Source organism: Equus quagga, chromosome 4, assembly GCF_021613505.1.
Source record: "Equus quagga isolate Etosha38 chromosome 4, UCLA_HA_Equagga_1.0, whole genome shotgun sequence".
Classification (NCBI taxonomy): Eukaryota; Metazoa; Chordata; class Mammalia; order Perissodactyla; family Equidae; genus Equus; species Equus quagga.
The window spans coordinates 113,518,499-113,535,023 of record NC_060270.1 but is presented as its reverse complement, the minus strand read 5'-3'; the positions used below and the strand labels follow the sequence as shown (position 1 = coordinate 113,535,023).

Genomic DNA, 16,525 nt, shown 5'->3' with positions numbered 1-16,525 from the left:
CTAATTAAAGTATGATAATTCAATCTTTACTATATAATGATTAAAATAAACCATATAGAAATAAACAAGATATCAAAATAATAGAATACTATGCATCTGTTAAAAAAGGAGGAAGTTCTATACGTATTAAAATAAAATGATCTGCATTATGTATTGCTAACTAAACAAAAGTTATGTTCAGGGGCCAGTCCTGTGGCCGAGTGGTTAAGTTCGCATGCTCCGCTTTGGCGAACCAGGGTTCCACTGGTTCGGATCCTGCCTGCGCACATGGCACTGCTCATCAGGCCATGCTGAGGCGGTATCCCACATGCCACAACTAGAAGGACCCACAACTAGAATACACGACTATGTACCGGGGGGCTTTGGGGAGAAGAAGGAAAAATAAAAACTTTAAAAAATTTGTTTTAAAAAAGGAAGTTATATTCAGAAAAGTGTGTATGGCATACTATCATTTCTGTAAAAAAAAGAAAGAAAAGAATATGCTCGGCCCTCTGTATCTGCGGGTTCTGTATTCATGGATTCAACCAACTGCAGACTAAAAGGCCTATGGCAGTTGCGTCTGTACTAAACATATACAGGCATTTTTTTGTCAGTATTCTCTAACAATACAGTGTAACAACTACTTACATAGTATTTACATTGTATTAGGTACTAGAAGTAATCTAGCGATGATTTAAAGTATACAGAAGGATATGCATAGATTATATGCAAATACTATGCCATTTTATAAAAGGGACTTGAGCATCCGTGGGTTTTGGTATCCGCCGGGGGTCCTGGAACCAATCTCCCACAGATACTGAGGGACAATTTTACATATTTACATATTTACTTCACTAAGTATACATCATCTCTGGAAGAACATATAAGGAATTACCTGTGGGAAAAAGAACTGAATGTCTAGGCACAGGGTAGGAAGGAGAGACTTCACTGTATACTCTTATGTATGAATTTTGAATCATGTGGTTATACTTATTTTTGCAAGCAAAATAATGTCATGGAATATTAAATAACACGGGAAGGAGTTCTGCTTTCAGTTTGACTGAGTAAGCTCCTATCAGATCAACCCTCTCTCAGATAACTATAAACTCAAGACAAAATACAGGAAACAACTACCTGAAGGCTCTTTACAGTGAACAAAAACAGGAAAATTCTGGAGGGGAGGTGACACTTGGAAGATGGGATAAAGCACAGGGTAAGTTTCGCATTTTTGTTACAGCTTTAGCCTGAGGGAAGGCCACAGTCAATGCTGTGCAATACCATGCAGGTAAACCTTGGTCTTTCTGGCCCGGAGGACTGGAAGTCAATCACAGGCACCAGGAAGTGAAGGGGGAATCCCGTAAGGGAGAATGTTAGAGAGAGGAACCCACAAATTCCGTGAAAAAAAAAACTCTGCCCAAATCTCCATCTGATTCATGAATCAGCACATGTGGGGCAGACTGCAAGCAGCTCAGCTAAAGATCAACGAACTGAACAGAAATTTGAGTTGCCGACCAGGGGACAGTTTGCAGGTTGAGTACAACCAATTAAACTGTCTGCTGAAACAAGAGTTATTTCTTCTTAGGTGAGTTTTGGTGATTTGCGGCTTGCAAGGAATTGGTTCTTTTCTTCTAAGTTACTGAATACACTTAGAGCTGTTTGTAGTATTCCCGTATTATCCCCCTAAGGTCTGTGGGGTCTATAATGGTATCTCTTATCCTGACACATAACTTGTGTCTTCTTCCTTTTTTTTCTTTGCCAATCTTTGTCAATGATATAGAGTTTATCAATTTTATTTATCTTTTCAAAGAACTAGCTTTTAGTCGGATGGATTTTCTCTACTGTTTTGTTGTTTTCAATTTTATTGACTTCTGCTCTTCATTATTTCCTTCCTTTGGAATTATTTTGTTCTTTTTTTAAGGTGAAAGTTTATATTATTAATTTGAGACTTTTCTTATTGTCTAATATAAGCATTCAATGCTATAAATTTCCCTGTAAGCACTACTTTTGCTACATCCCATAAATCTTGGTATGTTGATTTTCATTTTCATTCCATTCAAAATATTTTCTAATTACCCTTGAGACTTCTTTTTTGATCCACAGACTAAAAGTGTATTGTGTAATTTCCAAGAATTTGGAGATTTTTCCAGATATCCTTCTGGAATTGATTTCAAATTTAATTTCATTATTGCCAGAAATCATACTTTGTTACGTCTCCTTTACATTTATGAAGATTTATTTTATGACCCAGGATATGGTCCACCTTTGTGTATGTTCCACGTGCACTGGAAAAGAATGTGTTTTCCACTGTTGTTGGCTAGAGTATTCTATAAATATCAGTTAGATCCAGTGGCTGATGGTATTGTTCAGTTCTTTTAAATCCTCGATGATTTTCTGTCTACTGGTTCTTCTGATGACCGAAAAAGAAGTATTGAACAATGTCTCCAATTCTAACTGTGGAATTGCCAATTTCTCCTTTCACTTCTATCAGTTCTTGCTTCATGTATTTTGAATCTTTGTTACTAGGTGCATATACACTTAGGACTGTTACATCTCCTTGGTAAAATGAACCTTTCTTGATTTTGTAATGACCCTCCTTCTCCGTGGTAATCCACCTTGCTCTAAAGTCTACTTTAGCCCGTATTTATATAGCCAGTCCAACCGTCTTTTGATCAGTGCTTACACAGTGTATCCTCTTTCATTCTTTTACATTTCACCTCTTTAAAGTGAGTTACTCACAAACAGCATATAGCTGAGTCCTGGGTTTTTTCTTTTCAATCTGACACACTCCATCTTTTAATTGGTGTGTTTGGACGATTTACACTTAATGTAAATTATAGATATATTTGACTTTAGGTCTGCATTATATTGTTGTTTTCTATTTGATCCCTCTGTTTTTTGTTCCTGTGTTTCCCTTTTCCTGCCTTCTTTTTGAATATTTTCTTAATATTCCATTTTAATTTATTTGTTGGGTTTTTACCCATATCTTGTCGTGTAGCTTTTTTAATAGTTGCTCTAGGATTACAATATACATACTTAACTTTTCTGTTTACTAAAATTAATATTTTACAAATTCAAGTAGAATGTAGAAATCTTACCACCATATAGGTCCCTATGTTCTGCCCTCTTTATATTGTGGTTATCATGTGTATTACAGGAAATGTAATTTTGGCTTACAATGGTCAGACATATTTTTAAGATGTTAAGAGGAGAAACATAGTATTATATTTACCCAGATGTTTACCATTTCTGTGGCTCTTACTTGATTCCTAAAGTTCCATGTTTCCCTGTGGTACCATTTCCCTTCTATCTAAAAAACCTCCTTTAGCATTTCTTTTAGAGCAGGGCTACTGGCAACAAAGTCTCTTAGTTTTCTTACAGGTCAGGATGTTTTTATTTCCCCTTCATTCCTGAAGAATATTTTGACTGGATATAGAATTCTGGGTTGACAGATCTTTTCTTTCAGAACTTTAAAAATGTTGTTTCACTGCCTTTAGGCATGCATGATTTATAACCAAAAATTCTCAGAAATTGTTTTTTTACCAGTAAGTAATGTGGTGTTTTCCTTTAGCTGCTTTCAAACTTGTTTTCTTTGTCTTTGCTTTTCAGCAGTTTGTTCATTTAGCCATGGATTTCTTTGCGTTTATCTTGTTTGGAGTTCACCAACTTTCTTGAATCGGTAAGGTAAAGTTTTTTGGCATTTTGAGTTTTCAGCCATTATCTATTCAAAAACTTTTTCCACATCACACTCTTCTCTCTCTGAGACGCTAATGACAGATTGTAGATATTTGGGTATTATCCCTCAGTCCCTGAGGCTCTCTTCTTTTTGTTCGTTTCAATCTTTTTTCTCTCTTTGTTCAGATTACGTAATTTCTACTGATCTATCTTCAAATTCACTGACTCTTCTGTCATCTCCACTCTACTATTGGGCCCATCGAGTAAATTGTTTACTTTGGTTATTGTGTTTTTCAATTATATTATAAAATTTGCATTCTTTTTTATAGCTTCTTTTTTGTACTGAGATGTTTTACCTTTGCATTCATATCAAGAGTATTCATCCTTAAAACAGCTGCTTTAAAGTGTTTGTCTGATAATCCCAACATCCAGATCATCTTGTGGGTAGTATCTGTTGATTGTCTTTTCCCTTCCAAGTTGTTGAGATTTTCCAGTTTTTCTGTATATTAAGTAATTTTTGATGGTATCATTTGGATTGTAACATCATGTTATGAAGCTTTGGGTCCATTTTCTGTCCTCACCCAGTACACAGTTCCAGTATTCACACTGTTTGAAACCAGGCTGAGTGATATGGAAGGAAAAACCCATGAAACTCACGCTGGATTATTCCTACTTTGAGTTCTGATTTCTTTCTCCTATTGCCTGTATCTTTTTACTTTTAAGAGTCTTCAGATGCTGCTCCATGCAGTATTCAGGGTTTTGGTTACATTCACAGGGAGAGACACAATGGAGTGTAATTAAACCATCTTATCTGGAACAAGAACCAGTCTACATTAAACATTAATGAACTATACACCATAATTAAAAGGCAGAACTTATCAGAATGGTTAAAAAAAAAAAAAAGAACCAAGCATATTCTTTTTACAACAAATGTACTTTAAATATAAAGACAGAAAGTTTGAAAGCAAGTGGATAGGTAAATATATGTCTTGTAAAGAAGAAGAAGGCTGGGCTAAAACTGACTTCAAGACAAAGAATATTACCAATGAAAAATAATATTTCATAAAGGTAAAAGGGCCAATTCACTAAAAGGTATAACAATTATAAATGTGTATGCACCTAAAAACAGAGCTTCAAAATAAACGAAGCAAAACTTAACAGAATTAAAGGGAGAAACAGATAATTGCATAAACATAATTGGAAATTTTCATATTCCTCTTTCAGGAATATATACAATAAGGAAAAAAACAGTAAAGACATAGATGATTACAATAACCATCTTAACCTAATTGACCTAACTGATATTTACAAAACATTGTACCCAACAACTACAAATTGTATATTTTGTACACCAAGGTAGACCATATGCTATGTCATAAAATGAGTCTCAGTAAATTTTAAAGGACTAAATCATCAAGTAAAAAGTGGATTAAAATAGAGTATACAGCATTGACCTATTTTTATTTTTAAAAATAAGCTGTATATATATATATATAGAAATATGGCTACAAAGTGTGTACAAATATCAAATTATTGTTATATAGCTGAAATATATTTAATGCTGTATACCAATTTTACCACTATAAAAAAAAGAAATATGGCTACAAACAATACATGCTAACAATGACACATTTTACTTTTGCAGTTAAAAAAATTTAAATGTTGAGTGAGTCCTAAGTGCTCATTATGAGTGAATTTTTTCTCATTTTTACCAACCTGCATTTTCCAAATGCTTGACTTTGAACATTTGTTACTTTTGTTTCAATGACTGTATTTTTCACTTTTAGAATTTCTGTGCATTTTAGAATTTTCAAATTCATCTTTTTTTTCCCATAATCTCTTACTCTTACTTTATGGATTTCATTCCTTCCTTTATATCTTTGAACATTTTTATTTTATTTTTAACTTTTTTTTTTCTTGGTGAGGAAGACGGCCTCTGAGCTAACATCTGTGCCAATCTTCCTCTATTTTGTACATGGGACGCCACCACAGCATGGCTTGATGAGCAGTGTGTAGGTCCATGCCCAGGATCCAAATCTGCAAACCCCAGGCCGCCAAAGTGGAGCACACAGACTTAACCACTACACCACCAGGCTGGCCCCAATTTCTAACTTTGTATTATAGAAAATGTCACATACATAAAAATTTAGAAAAATTGCCTAATGAACTCTCACACATTCATCATTGCTTCAACAGTTATCAAATTCCTGCCATTAAATTATTTTGAAGCTAATTCCAGTCATCATTTTATCCACAATACTTCAGTATGTGACTGTAAAAAAGAAACTTTTCTTTTCTTTTCTTTTTTGCTGAGGAACATTCGCCCTGAGCTAACATCTGTGCCAATCTTTCTCTATTTTTTAGTATGTGAGCCACCAGCACAGCATGGCTGCTAACAGAGCAGTGTACATCCATGCCCAGGAAATGAACCCAGGCCACTGAAGCAGAGTGTACTGAACTTAACCACTAGGCCACTGGGGCTGGCCCCAAAAATGCTTTTTATAAACATAAACAAAATACAATGATCACACCTGGTTTTATAAATAACTCCTTAATATTATCAAATACCTTTGAAAACTTCAACTGTACTGTTTTAAACCTCTTTCATTTAGCTCTAATTGTCCCTTGGAGGTGAATTTCCTGTATTTGCTGTATAAATAGTTCCTCCTTCAGGACTGAATTTGCTCATGTGTTTATAATTTTTTTCTCTGAAATCACTGTCAAAGGAATTATCTTCTAGGAGAGACTTTGTAGGCCTTGGGTAATGGAGGCCTCCATATGAGTGATTGCTAAAATACATACATCCTCCTTCCCTGAATCTAAACTGTTCAGGAAGACACTGAAAAGCACAAGCCTACAGTCCATTATTTTAAGTGGGAAAAATAATAATGTATTCCTAGCCCACATTTAAAAACTCAATCAATTTCCCCAAATACTACTAAAATGTTTTAAAACCTGTATAACAATCTACGAAGAACTTCTGCATAATAAAAAGCATGTAAAACACTAATGCCTATTTATTTAACTCTCAGTGAACTTACAGTAGCTGTGCTGATGTGCAGTTCATAATAATAATGTATCTTATTGGATAAAAATTTTACTTCTCTTCCTTTTTATTTTTTTGAGGAAGATCAGCCCTCAGCTAACATCTGCTGCCAATACTCCTCTTTCTGCTGAGGAAGACTGGCTGTGAGCTACCATTCATGCCCATCTTCCTCTACTTTCTATGTGGGATGCCTACCACAGCATCGCTTGCCAAGCGGTGCCATGTCTGCACCCAGGATCTGAACTGGTGAACCCCAGGCCGCCCAAAGCAGAACTTGCTCACTTAACTGCTGCGTCACCAGGCCGGCCCCTTACTTGTCTTCTCTCCTACAAAAAACACTTACTATAATGTAAATAGGACTTCTGCTTCTAACCATGAAGGAACAACAGGGCCGAGAATTACCTTCCTACTGTAAACAAACAGAAAACTGGACAAAATATATAAAACTGGTTTTGGACACTGGACAACAGGTACAGTAGGATTACAATCCTGAGAGAAAGGAAACAAACAAGGTAAGCCCTACCATCATGTTGGCTCCAGTGCTCAATGTTGTTGGAGACAATTTCCAGACCACAGTGCAGGAAGGGGGCACCCAGACACAGCCCAAAGATCACTCCAAGTTGAAGAAACAGATATTGAAGTTCATGGAGGCCAGAGTGGCTAGAATTTGGAGAACAAAGCACCAGAGTGGAAGGAACTACCCAAAGAAAATGTTCTAGAAATCTGTATAGTGGTTCTTTTGAGCCTTTGGCTGAATACCAACTTGCACACACATAGGGTGAAACCCCACAAGGCCAAACAAGGAACAAATTTTGAGGAACAAGCAATTACCAGGAACTATAAGTAAAAAAAGTTCACAAAGGGCCAGCCTAGGGGCGTGGTGGTTAAGTTCACATGCTCCACTTCAGCGGCCTGGGGTTGGCAGGTTTGTATGCCAGGTGCAGACCTACACACTGCTCATCAAGCCACACTGTGGTGGCATCCCACATACAAAATAGAGGAAGACTGCCACAGACGTTAGCTCAGCAACAATCTTCCTCAAGCAAAAAAGAGGAAGACTGGCAACAGACATTAGCTCACAGCCAATCTTCCTCACAAAAAAAGTTCATAAAGCTAACACTAAGCAAGGAATCTTTGAGCTCCCACCAGCTGGAGTAAGAATATCTCATTTAGTACACAGGGCATTCAGTGAAGATCCCAAAAGGATCACATCCCTTAGCAGTGGGACTAAACTAGCCCTAGAATAAAAGCTACACAAGAGATACCCTAGAAAAGCTTTAAAAAGGGCCTAAAAGTTATGAAACTGTTCCATAAGTAACTTAACTAAAGATAAAACAAAGTCGAACATCTTTTAAAGGAATAGGACAAAATCCAACTCAACAAATAAAATCTACAATGTCCATCATCCAATCAAAAATTACTAGACGTGTCAACAAGTAGGAAAATGTAACCCCAAACCAGAAGAAAATTAAATCAACAGAAACACATCCAGAAATTACAGAGATAATGGAGTTTGCAGACAAGGATGCTAAAACAGCTATTATAAGTATGCTGAATATGCTCAAAGATTTAAAGAAAAACATGAAGGTAATGAACAGAGAAATGGGAAATATACAAAAAGAACCAAATGGAACACGTAGAGATGAAAAATACAATATCTCAAACGAAAATATAACTAAATGAGATTAACAGCAGATTAGATAATGCAGAAGAAAAGGTCAGTGCATTTAAGGACATAACAGTAGAAACTACCCATAGTAAATATAGAAACTACATCTTTTAATCTGAGTCCATGTAACTTAAATGTTTTCAATGGCAGTTATATGCAGATTCATTATAGCAGATTTCCCATTTGGATAGGAAATCTGATTAAAATCTGAATATTTCATATCAAATATTCACATAGTGGGTAAAGAGATACAGGTATGCTGGGGTCCTGTGTGATTTACTGGTTCCAAACTAGTGTTTGTTTCTCAGCACAGTACAGGTTGCCCCAGCTGAGCCTACAAAATACATGTAGCTCAGAGTTCAATCTCTCACAAGAAACTGTACTGACCCATAGCCTGGGACAGCAGAGAGCTCAATTTCAGGATAGGAGTCAGAGCAGGGAGCAGAGTAGCATTTTTCAGACTTGTAATCTAGGTAAGGAATCCAGTTTCTGCTCCCCAAGTGGGTCTTTCACCTAGACACTTACATTCTCACGGATGTTAAAACCAGCTCCTAAGGCTTATATCTAGTCCAGAATCCCTCCTTTGACACAGAGAGGAGGAGGACTGTGTGCAGAGGGGACACCTCAAATCTTGCTAATACTTATGGGTCCTCTCTTCATTTTGGTACCTGTAGTTTTCTCTTCTTGTGTTTGAACCTAGCAATATATATATTTAATGTTTAAATGTTTTATTCAACATTTCTAGAGTTTTGGAGTGGAAACAGGGAATTCCTACATGTGCTCAGTTTGTCTTCTCAACCAGTTTTAGATATAACTTTTGTAATAAGAAAATAACCAATAAGCATACTATCAAAAGATAAATGAAAGAAGCAGCAGTAGTAATCAAAAAAGGCTATCTCCATATTCTAATGAACTCTGCGAAGAAAAGTAATCCCAACTTGGTTTTAAGAATCTTAGTAAGAAATGATAAAAGGTCTGAGGATTGTGAATCTGAACTTGTCCTTCAGAAAGAATCACTACCCTCTCACAATCATATAGCAATTCACTCATCTCAAAAAACAAGTTACAATATCACAACGTTTTCAGTTTTAATGAAACTATATCTTTACTAAGAATAAGTCCTCAAAAAACAGATTTTGTCACACCCACATGATACCTACACAAAATATAATTTTTCATTCAGATATTGTTTAAATGATAAATTACCTTTGTGTTTATTCAGAAGCTTGTAGCCTTCACAATATCTGCCTGGTGAAATCATCATGTTGGCTGTGTCAAGATAAGAGTATGTCGCAGCAAAATCAAATTCCTTTTTACCATCCCACCAAAATTTCTGCTTAGCATAGTTCCTCATGTCTGCGTGTTCCCGATCAATCTTGGTTGTTATAGAAAGCTGATTAGAAATATTACGAACTCCCTCTATTTTCAAAGAAGAACAGGGGAAGGGAGAAAAAAGTCATATTTAACATAATGTATCTATCTGTACATTATGATTCTCAATCACTATTTAAATATAAATATAGACTTCAAAATTTTGTACCATGTGTACCTATTACATATTCAAAAAGATAAATTAATTATTTTTAAATTAAACTTTTTACTTCGAGATAATTTTAGATTTACATGCAGTTGTAAGAAGTAATAGATCCTATGTGCCCTTTACCCAGTTTCCCCCAATGGCAACACATGGTATAATATCACAACCAAAGCACTGGTATTGATACATTCAAGATATAGAATATTTCCATCACCACAAGGATCACTCACATTGCCACTTTATAGCCACACCCACTTATCTCCCACTGCCACCCCCTTGTTAATCCCAGGCAATCACTAGTCTGTTATCCATTTCCATAACTGTCATTTCAAGAATGTTATATAAATGGAATCATACAGTATATAACCTTTTGGGGTTTTTTTACTGAGTATAATTTTCTAAAGATCATCCAGATTATTTTGTGTATCAACAGTTCATTCCTTTTCATTGCTGAGTAGTATTCCACGATATGGATGGACTACAGTTTGTTTAACCATTCATAAGTTAAAGGACATCTGGGTTGCTTCCAGTTTTTGGCTATCATGGAAAAAGCTGCTATAAATATTCATGTGCAGCTTTTCGTGTGAATTTAAGTTTTTATTTCTCTGGTATAAATGCACAAGATTGCAATTGCTGGATAGTTGCATGTTTACTTTTTTTAAAACTGCCAAATTGTTACCCAGAGTGGCTGTATATTCTTACTAGCCATCTATCAGTGATCCAGTCTATATGTTCTCGCTAGAATTTGGTGGTGTCATTTTTTATTTTTGCCATTCTGATAAAGGTAGAGTAATATCTCATTGTGGTTTTCATTTGCATTTCCCTAATAGCAAAGGATGCTGAACATCATTTCATGTGCTTTTTTGACATCTGTATATCAGTTTAGGTCTCTTCATGTCTTTTGCCCATTTTTATAATCAGATTTTTTTACTATTGAGTTTAAGAGTTCTTTATATTCTAAATATTAGTCTTTTATATGAATTACTTTTAAAAAAATAGTCATAAATAAGTTTAGGACAGAAACATAAGGCTTCCAAAAATATCACGGCACTAAGTTGTAAATAAAATTTTCAACTAAAATACAAAATAGAAGACATAAAATCTTATTCTAAAGAGATTATAATAAAAGAAATAGATCACAATAAACGAAAATTGATGTTTTAAAACAGATTTAGAATGACAGTCTGCCAAGTAGAAATCAATTAAATTACTTTAAAGAAGTCACACTTGGGATATTCTCATTACAAAAACTAGACTAAGTCATGATAGAATCAAAGATAGAGAAAAGGAATTTTCCATCTGATAGATAATCCCCTACTATTTACTTTAGCTATTTAGTTCTTGGACCCGTTTAGTAATAGGAAGAGGAATCCATGGACAAAATTAATCTACAGCTAGATAATTAGACCCAACGAAGGTACTCATTTTGGGTGGCTAGGTGGAGCTATCTTTTTCAACAGAATACATTTACTCATTTCCTGCTTGCATACAGCAAACATAAGAAAATTAAAAGTGCTTAATGTGCAATCAGGCCAATGATCACAATAAGAAAAATAGTCTAAATTCAATTTTATATATTAATAAACATACATGAAAAATATAAAATAAAATGTTCTTCAAAACAACTAGCAATGACCTATTGTGAAAACTAACATCCAAATCCTCCAAAGTTCAAGGCTCCCTTCATGAAGCCTTTCTGAACCCCTCCAGCTCACAATGACTTTTCGTTTCTCTAAATGTTCACAGCATCTGTGTATCTGTATCATTCATGAACCATTTGATATTTTCACATGTGTATCTTATCTCTCTAGTAAAATTAGGAGATCCAGGAGGTAAGTACATAGGAATTATGTGATCATGCTTGAGCACAAGGCTGTCCTCTAGCTGAACAGAGAGTCAGAATGGAAGGATTTAAATTCTAACTCTTTCACTTATTGCCTTGAGAAATCACTTCACATCTCTGGATTTCCTCACTTGAAAAATAAGAGGAATATATTATCACAACGAAACTATGAAAAAAAAAAGCAAAGCATTCTAAAACAGTCAAATTGGTTATTTTACTCAATGATATCAAACTTTAAATTTTGTTATTATATCTTTATTATATTTATGTATAAATATGTAAATTTATATATGTGATAAATATATTATAATTATATATTTATTATATATTATTATATCAATATATTCAGACACCCATCACCAACACCATTCCCCTTTCCTCACCTCCATACCTATGTATGATAAAATTTTGGAGTTCAGCCCAAAGTTAAAAGAAGAAAAGGTAAGGAATTATTAAAAAGTGGAAAAGTACTAAAAAACAGCCAAGAGCTGCTGCACAGAAAAAAAATATATCTATATGTCATATGAAATTCATGTTCACATAGAGAAAAAGAGATACTATCTTTTTCTTTTTTTCAAGAAAGTTCTTTATAGTGGTTTCACTGTATGCTCTTTCAAATTTTTTCATTTCTCCTGCAGTTCAACCCTTCATTGCACTGGATTATAAATCTTGAAAGACAATTACATGCAATATCTTCAATTTAGGGGGTATTTTATTAATTGTAAGACAAATTAAACCATGAAAAGTTGTGCATACCTTGTACTTTTTCTGCTGCCCAGTACTTCCCTGCAGTCTCCAGAATCCAGGCTTCATTCCTATCCGCTATCAGGAAACTGTTGTGATAGCTAAACACCATCCTACCCTCGGAACAATTTCCACCCTGGCCATATTTTTCTAATAAATCAACAATGACATTGAGGGCTTTTTCAGCTGTATCAGCTCTTTCAAGGCCAAGCCTAAAATGAAAATATTAAAGTCCTCAGATTAAAATAAATTTCCATTATTTTTCTTAAATAATTTCATGCATGTGAGATTTTGTATTTATATTCAAAGTAAAAATACTTTCAAATCAACAGATAAACTGAAATCCAACTTTTCAACTATTGCTTCTGAAGTCAGTTTGGAATCATGAAAACAAAGTTTTTGGAGTCAAACAGATCAATGTTCAAATTCCAACTTGGTAATATATTGGCAAGTTACTTTATCTCTGAACCTCAGGCATCTCATCTGTAAAATGAGGATTAAAACATCTACCCCATGAGGTTATTGTGAAAATTAAAGTGTGATAAAGTCTGTCAGGTATTTCCAATAAATCATAATTTGAAACTCCTTCCCTTCTCCCAATTAATGATATTTGAGAGTCTTGAAATTGCATGCTTGTACTCTGAAGCATTTTTTACACAAACTATAAAGTATCAAAGTCCAAAAATGAAAAAAATAGAAAAATAAAACATGTAAGCATTACACCAAAATTTAAAATATAGATAAGTTCTATAGTGCAAAAATATAACAGAAAAATAACCTGACAAGGTCCATGCCTAATAGTGCCTCTTCATCACAAACTTCTTCTCTTCCCCATACAGCTTCATTCCCAATACAAACTCCATGCTCATTGGCTCCCATTTCTGCCCCCCATAACCAAGCTGGGCGACTAAGGACAACAGCATATGTTTCAGGGACTTGATCAATTTCTATGTAAGTACACTGTAAAAAAAAGTCATAGCAACAACCATAAAACCAAAAAAGAAAAGTTTTCAAAATTCAGAATCTTAAAAATCAATCAGAAGATATGACCATTATGAGATACATGAAATATAACTAAATTTAAATTTTTAATAATAAAAGCATTACCCTTAAAACATATTCAGATTGACCCTAAACCATTTATTCATTCAAATATTTGCTAAGCATATCCTATTATAAAGCATTCTGTTAAGAGATATGTTAGTTACAAAGATGAATCAGATACAGATCTTGCTTTCAAGAAACTAAGACTTGTACATTAACTAAGATACAACAAAATATAAAGTATAAAGGCCATGAAGAGAAGTGAAGATGAGGTGCTAAGAGAAGCTTAGGAGAGAGAGAGTTTCTAGCTGTAAAATCGTGAAACACTTTGTAGAAGAAGATGTATGCTAGTTGAAGTTTAAGGAAGCAGTTCTCAATCTCAATGTCTAGTGTTTCTTGGTTAACGATCTAAGTCCCATATGGTAGCCCTTAAATACAAGGGTATTAGCATAGAAGCCCATGTCACATATGGAAGTCATCCATCTGATATGTCCACAGCAGTGAAAAGAATCAGAACCACCCTAGACAGGACAGTCTAGATTTGAATATGAAGAGATACAGGGGAAATGGATCCAAGATGAAAAACAGTCTCAGCAAAAGAAAAAAATAGTCCTGGTATACAGAAAACATCTAATATTTAATATTGGAATATCAGTAAAATGAAATCTAAAAAACATATAACTTAGCAATAAAAGCATATGTTAACTTTTAAGTTCCATGTTAAATGGATTTTTAATAAAATTTTTTAAAGGATCCTTTAATTAATGTGTATCCTACCAAATGATTGCATAAAACCCATGTTGAGAGTGTGACCACTGGGCTCAATAAACCTTTTTTGATAAGAAACTGTTATTCCCAGTCTGGAACGACTTTTCCTATTCTATACCAATCAGAATACTTTTTGTCCATCAAACTCCAGCTGAAACCCCAACTCCTGGTGAAACCTTCCTTGATCCCTACTCTGAATTAATTTCTCCTTGTCCACTGCTGTCACAGCTTGCTGCTCTTACTTAAATGTAGCATTTAAAGCATCCTACTGTATAGCTGGGTTAGTTACATATCCATCCTATTCCTCTACTAGACCAAGCTCCTGGAAGACAGTCCTAGTCTTCACAGTAGGCTTGAAATCCCTGCCCTATTTAACATATGCTTGCATATGGTAGGCATGCAAATGTCTGATCAAAGAACTAACAATTACTATTGGTGTTGATTCAGCTTCCTCCAGATCACTGAAATAGAAGACCAGACGTCTGATTCACATATTTTTCAAATTTAAATTCTTGAATTTTTAACTTCTATAGTCTCTGACAAATAGCTAGCTAACGAGAGAAATAACTGTTTACGATATTTTTAAAGAAACATATTGCTAACAAAACATGTATTTCACCTACCTTAAGATGTTCTCTCAGGTTATCATGAACTGCAGCAGGAAAATAAACCACCTCTTGTACTTCATCGCAGGGTCTATCTGAATTTTTTCCAAAAATAATCCTGTTATCAACTGTTGCTGGAGGTAATGCCACGAAAGTGTCACAGGAACAAGGTTTCATTTTTTTAAAACTAAAAATCATACAGAAGTTTCAAAACAAAAAGAGAACAACATTTTTTAAGTATATACAAAACAGAGTTTTACTTGATGACCAAGTTTATTATCGCCATATCTAATAAGGGTGTTCATTAAACTTTTAAACTTCATATAGTATAGTACAAAACTCAATAAGAAAATGACTTGGGAATGAATCTTGTACTACAATAATCAATAAGAAAATGGCAACAACAAGTACCTTCATCTAGTCTATAGGTCAAATTTACCCTCCACGATGTATTTCTCCTGAAGTCTTCCCTGAACACTACCTAGTTCTACTGTCATAAAGAACATATTCTACTATATTAGTGAATATATATGAATCTCCTTACTGGACAGCAGATCCTTGGGGGTTGGCAGTATGTCTTATTAATCTTTGTATTCTCATCACTGGGACTTATCTTATGGAAAAGACCCAGAATTATGTATTCAGTATTTCCTCAAAACAAGGAAGAAGAGGTCTCCTTTGAGCTGGAGAAGAATATACACTGACACTGGTAAGACTGAAATTTTGAAACAAACTCACTGAATCAGACAAATACGAAAAGATGTCAGTAAAATTCCAAATTGCTGCTATTTCCAAGAGGACGTTCACATACACAACTTGTAAATCCTGATTGTAGAATTTAATATCAAGATTATGTCTTCATCTGTAATTTGGAAAATCTTAAATCCTCAATTTTAGTAGAACATTTGTGTCTTGAACTTTTTATTTTGCTTCCAGAATGCACACATTGTTTTATAGAGTTTATAGAATTCTTTCCTTTATTTTTTAATGCCCAGCCAGACCTCAGAATGGCTTTACACAGGCAGATACTAGCAACTTAAAAACAAAATTCAAATCTAATAAATGTTTCATTAAAAAGAAAACAAAATGACTCAAGTAACAACTTCAGCCTGAAACTAAGGGCTTTTCTCTTTTCCTCAGTGACAGAGAGAGGTCATGATTACTTCTGTACTTTTCTGTGTCTATTTCAACCTTTACACTCTGGATCGCCTTCTATTTGTGTTACGAAGTTAGTTCCACCACTGTGAAACCTTGACAGGCTATTTAATCTCTCTCTACGCCTCCCGCCTCATCAATAAACATCTCGGGGCTGTTATGAGAATTTAATAAGATAATGTGTAAACCGTTTGGCAGTGCATGGAATACAGCAGACGTTCAAATGAAAGCTGTTATTATTTGCCAGAAGAGTAAATTTCTCACAAAAAGCTTACTGACATTACCCACCACCTCGGTGAGGGGACTTGGTTGGTGGATCCCCTACTGCAGTAGCAGCCACATGCACGCAAAACCTTTGAGTCTTAAGAGCCATCACGCTGCACCAGGTGATCTGAGCTGTCTAACTGAGGTCGTAGAGAAGCTCAGGAAACATGCCGCCCAGTTAGGAAGGCATCTAGCCCAT

General features: G+C 34.8%; 1 protein-coding gene across 3 annotated transcripts in view; it reads right to left on the bottom strand.

Annotated features, from left to right (window-relative positions):
• Nucleotides 1-16,525, bottom strand: part of SCRN3 (secernin 3) — a 34,513-nt gene that overhangs the window by 16,930 nt on the left and 1,058 nt on the right. For all 3 annotated transcript variants that reach the window (XM_046658683.1, XM_046658682.1, XM_046658684.1), the window contains exons 2-5: nt 14,926-15,094; nt 13,269-13,450; nt 12,503-12,702; nt 9,573-9,785 (exon numbers count right to left, since the gene is read on the bottom strand). In XM_046658683.1, coding sequence (XP_046514639.1) covers nt 9,573-9,785; nt 12,503-12,702; nt 13,269-13,450; nt 14,926-15,084 — 754 coding nt within the window. In that variant the 5' untranslated portion in view covers nt 15,085-15,094. The remainder of the gene's footprint in view (nt 1-9,572; nt 9,786-12,502; nt 12,703-13,268; nt 13,451-14,925; nt 15,095-16,525) is intronic.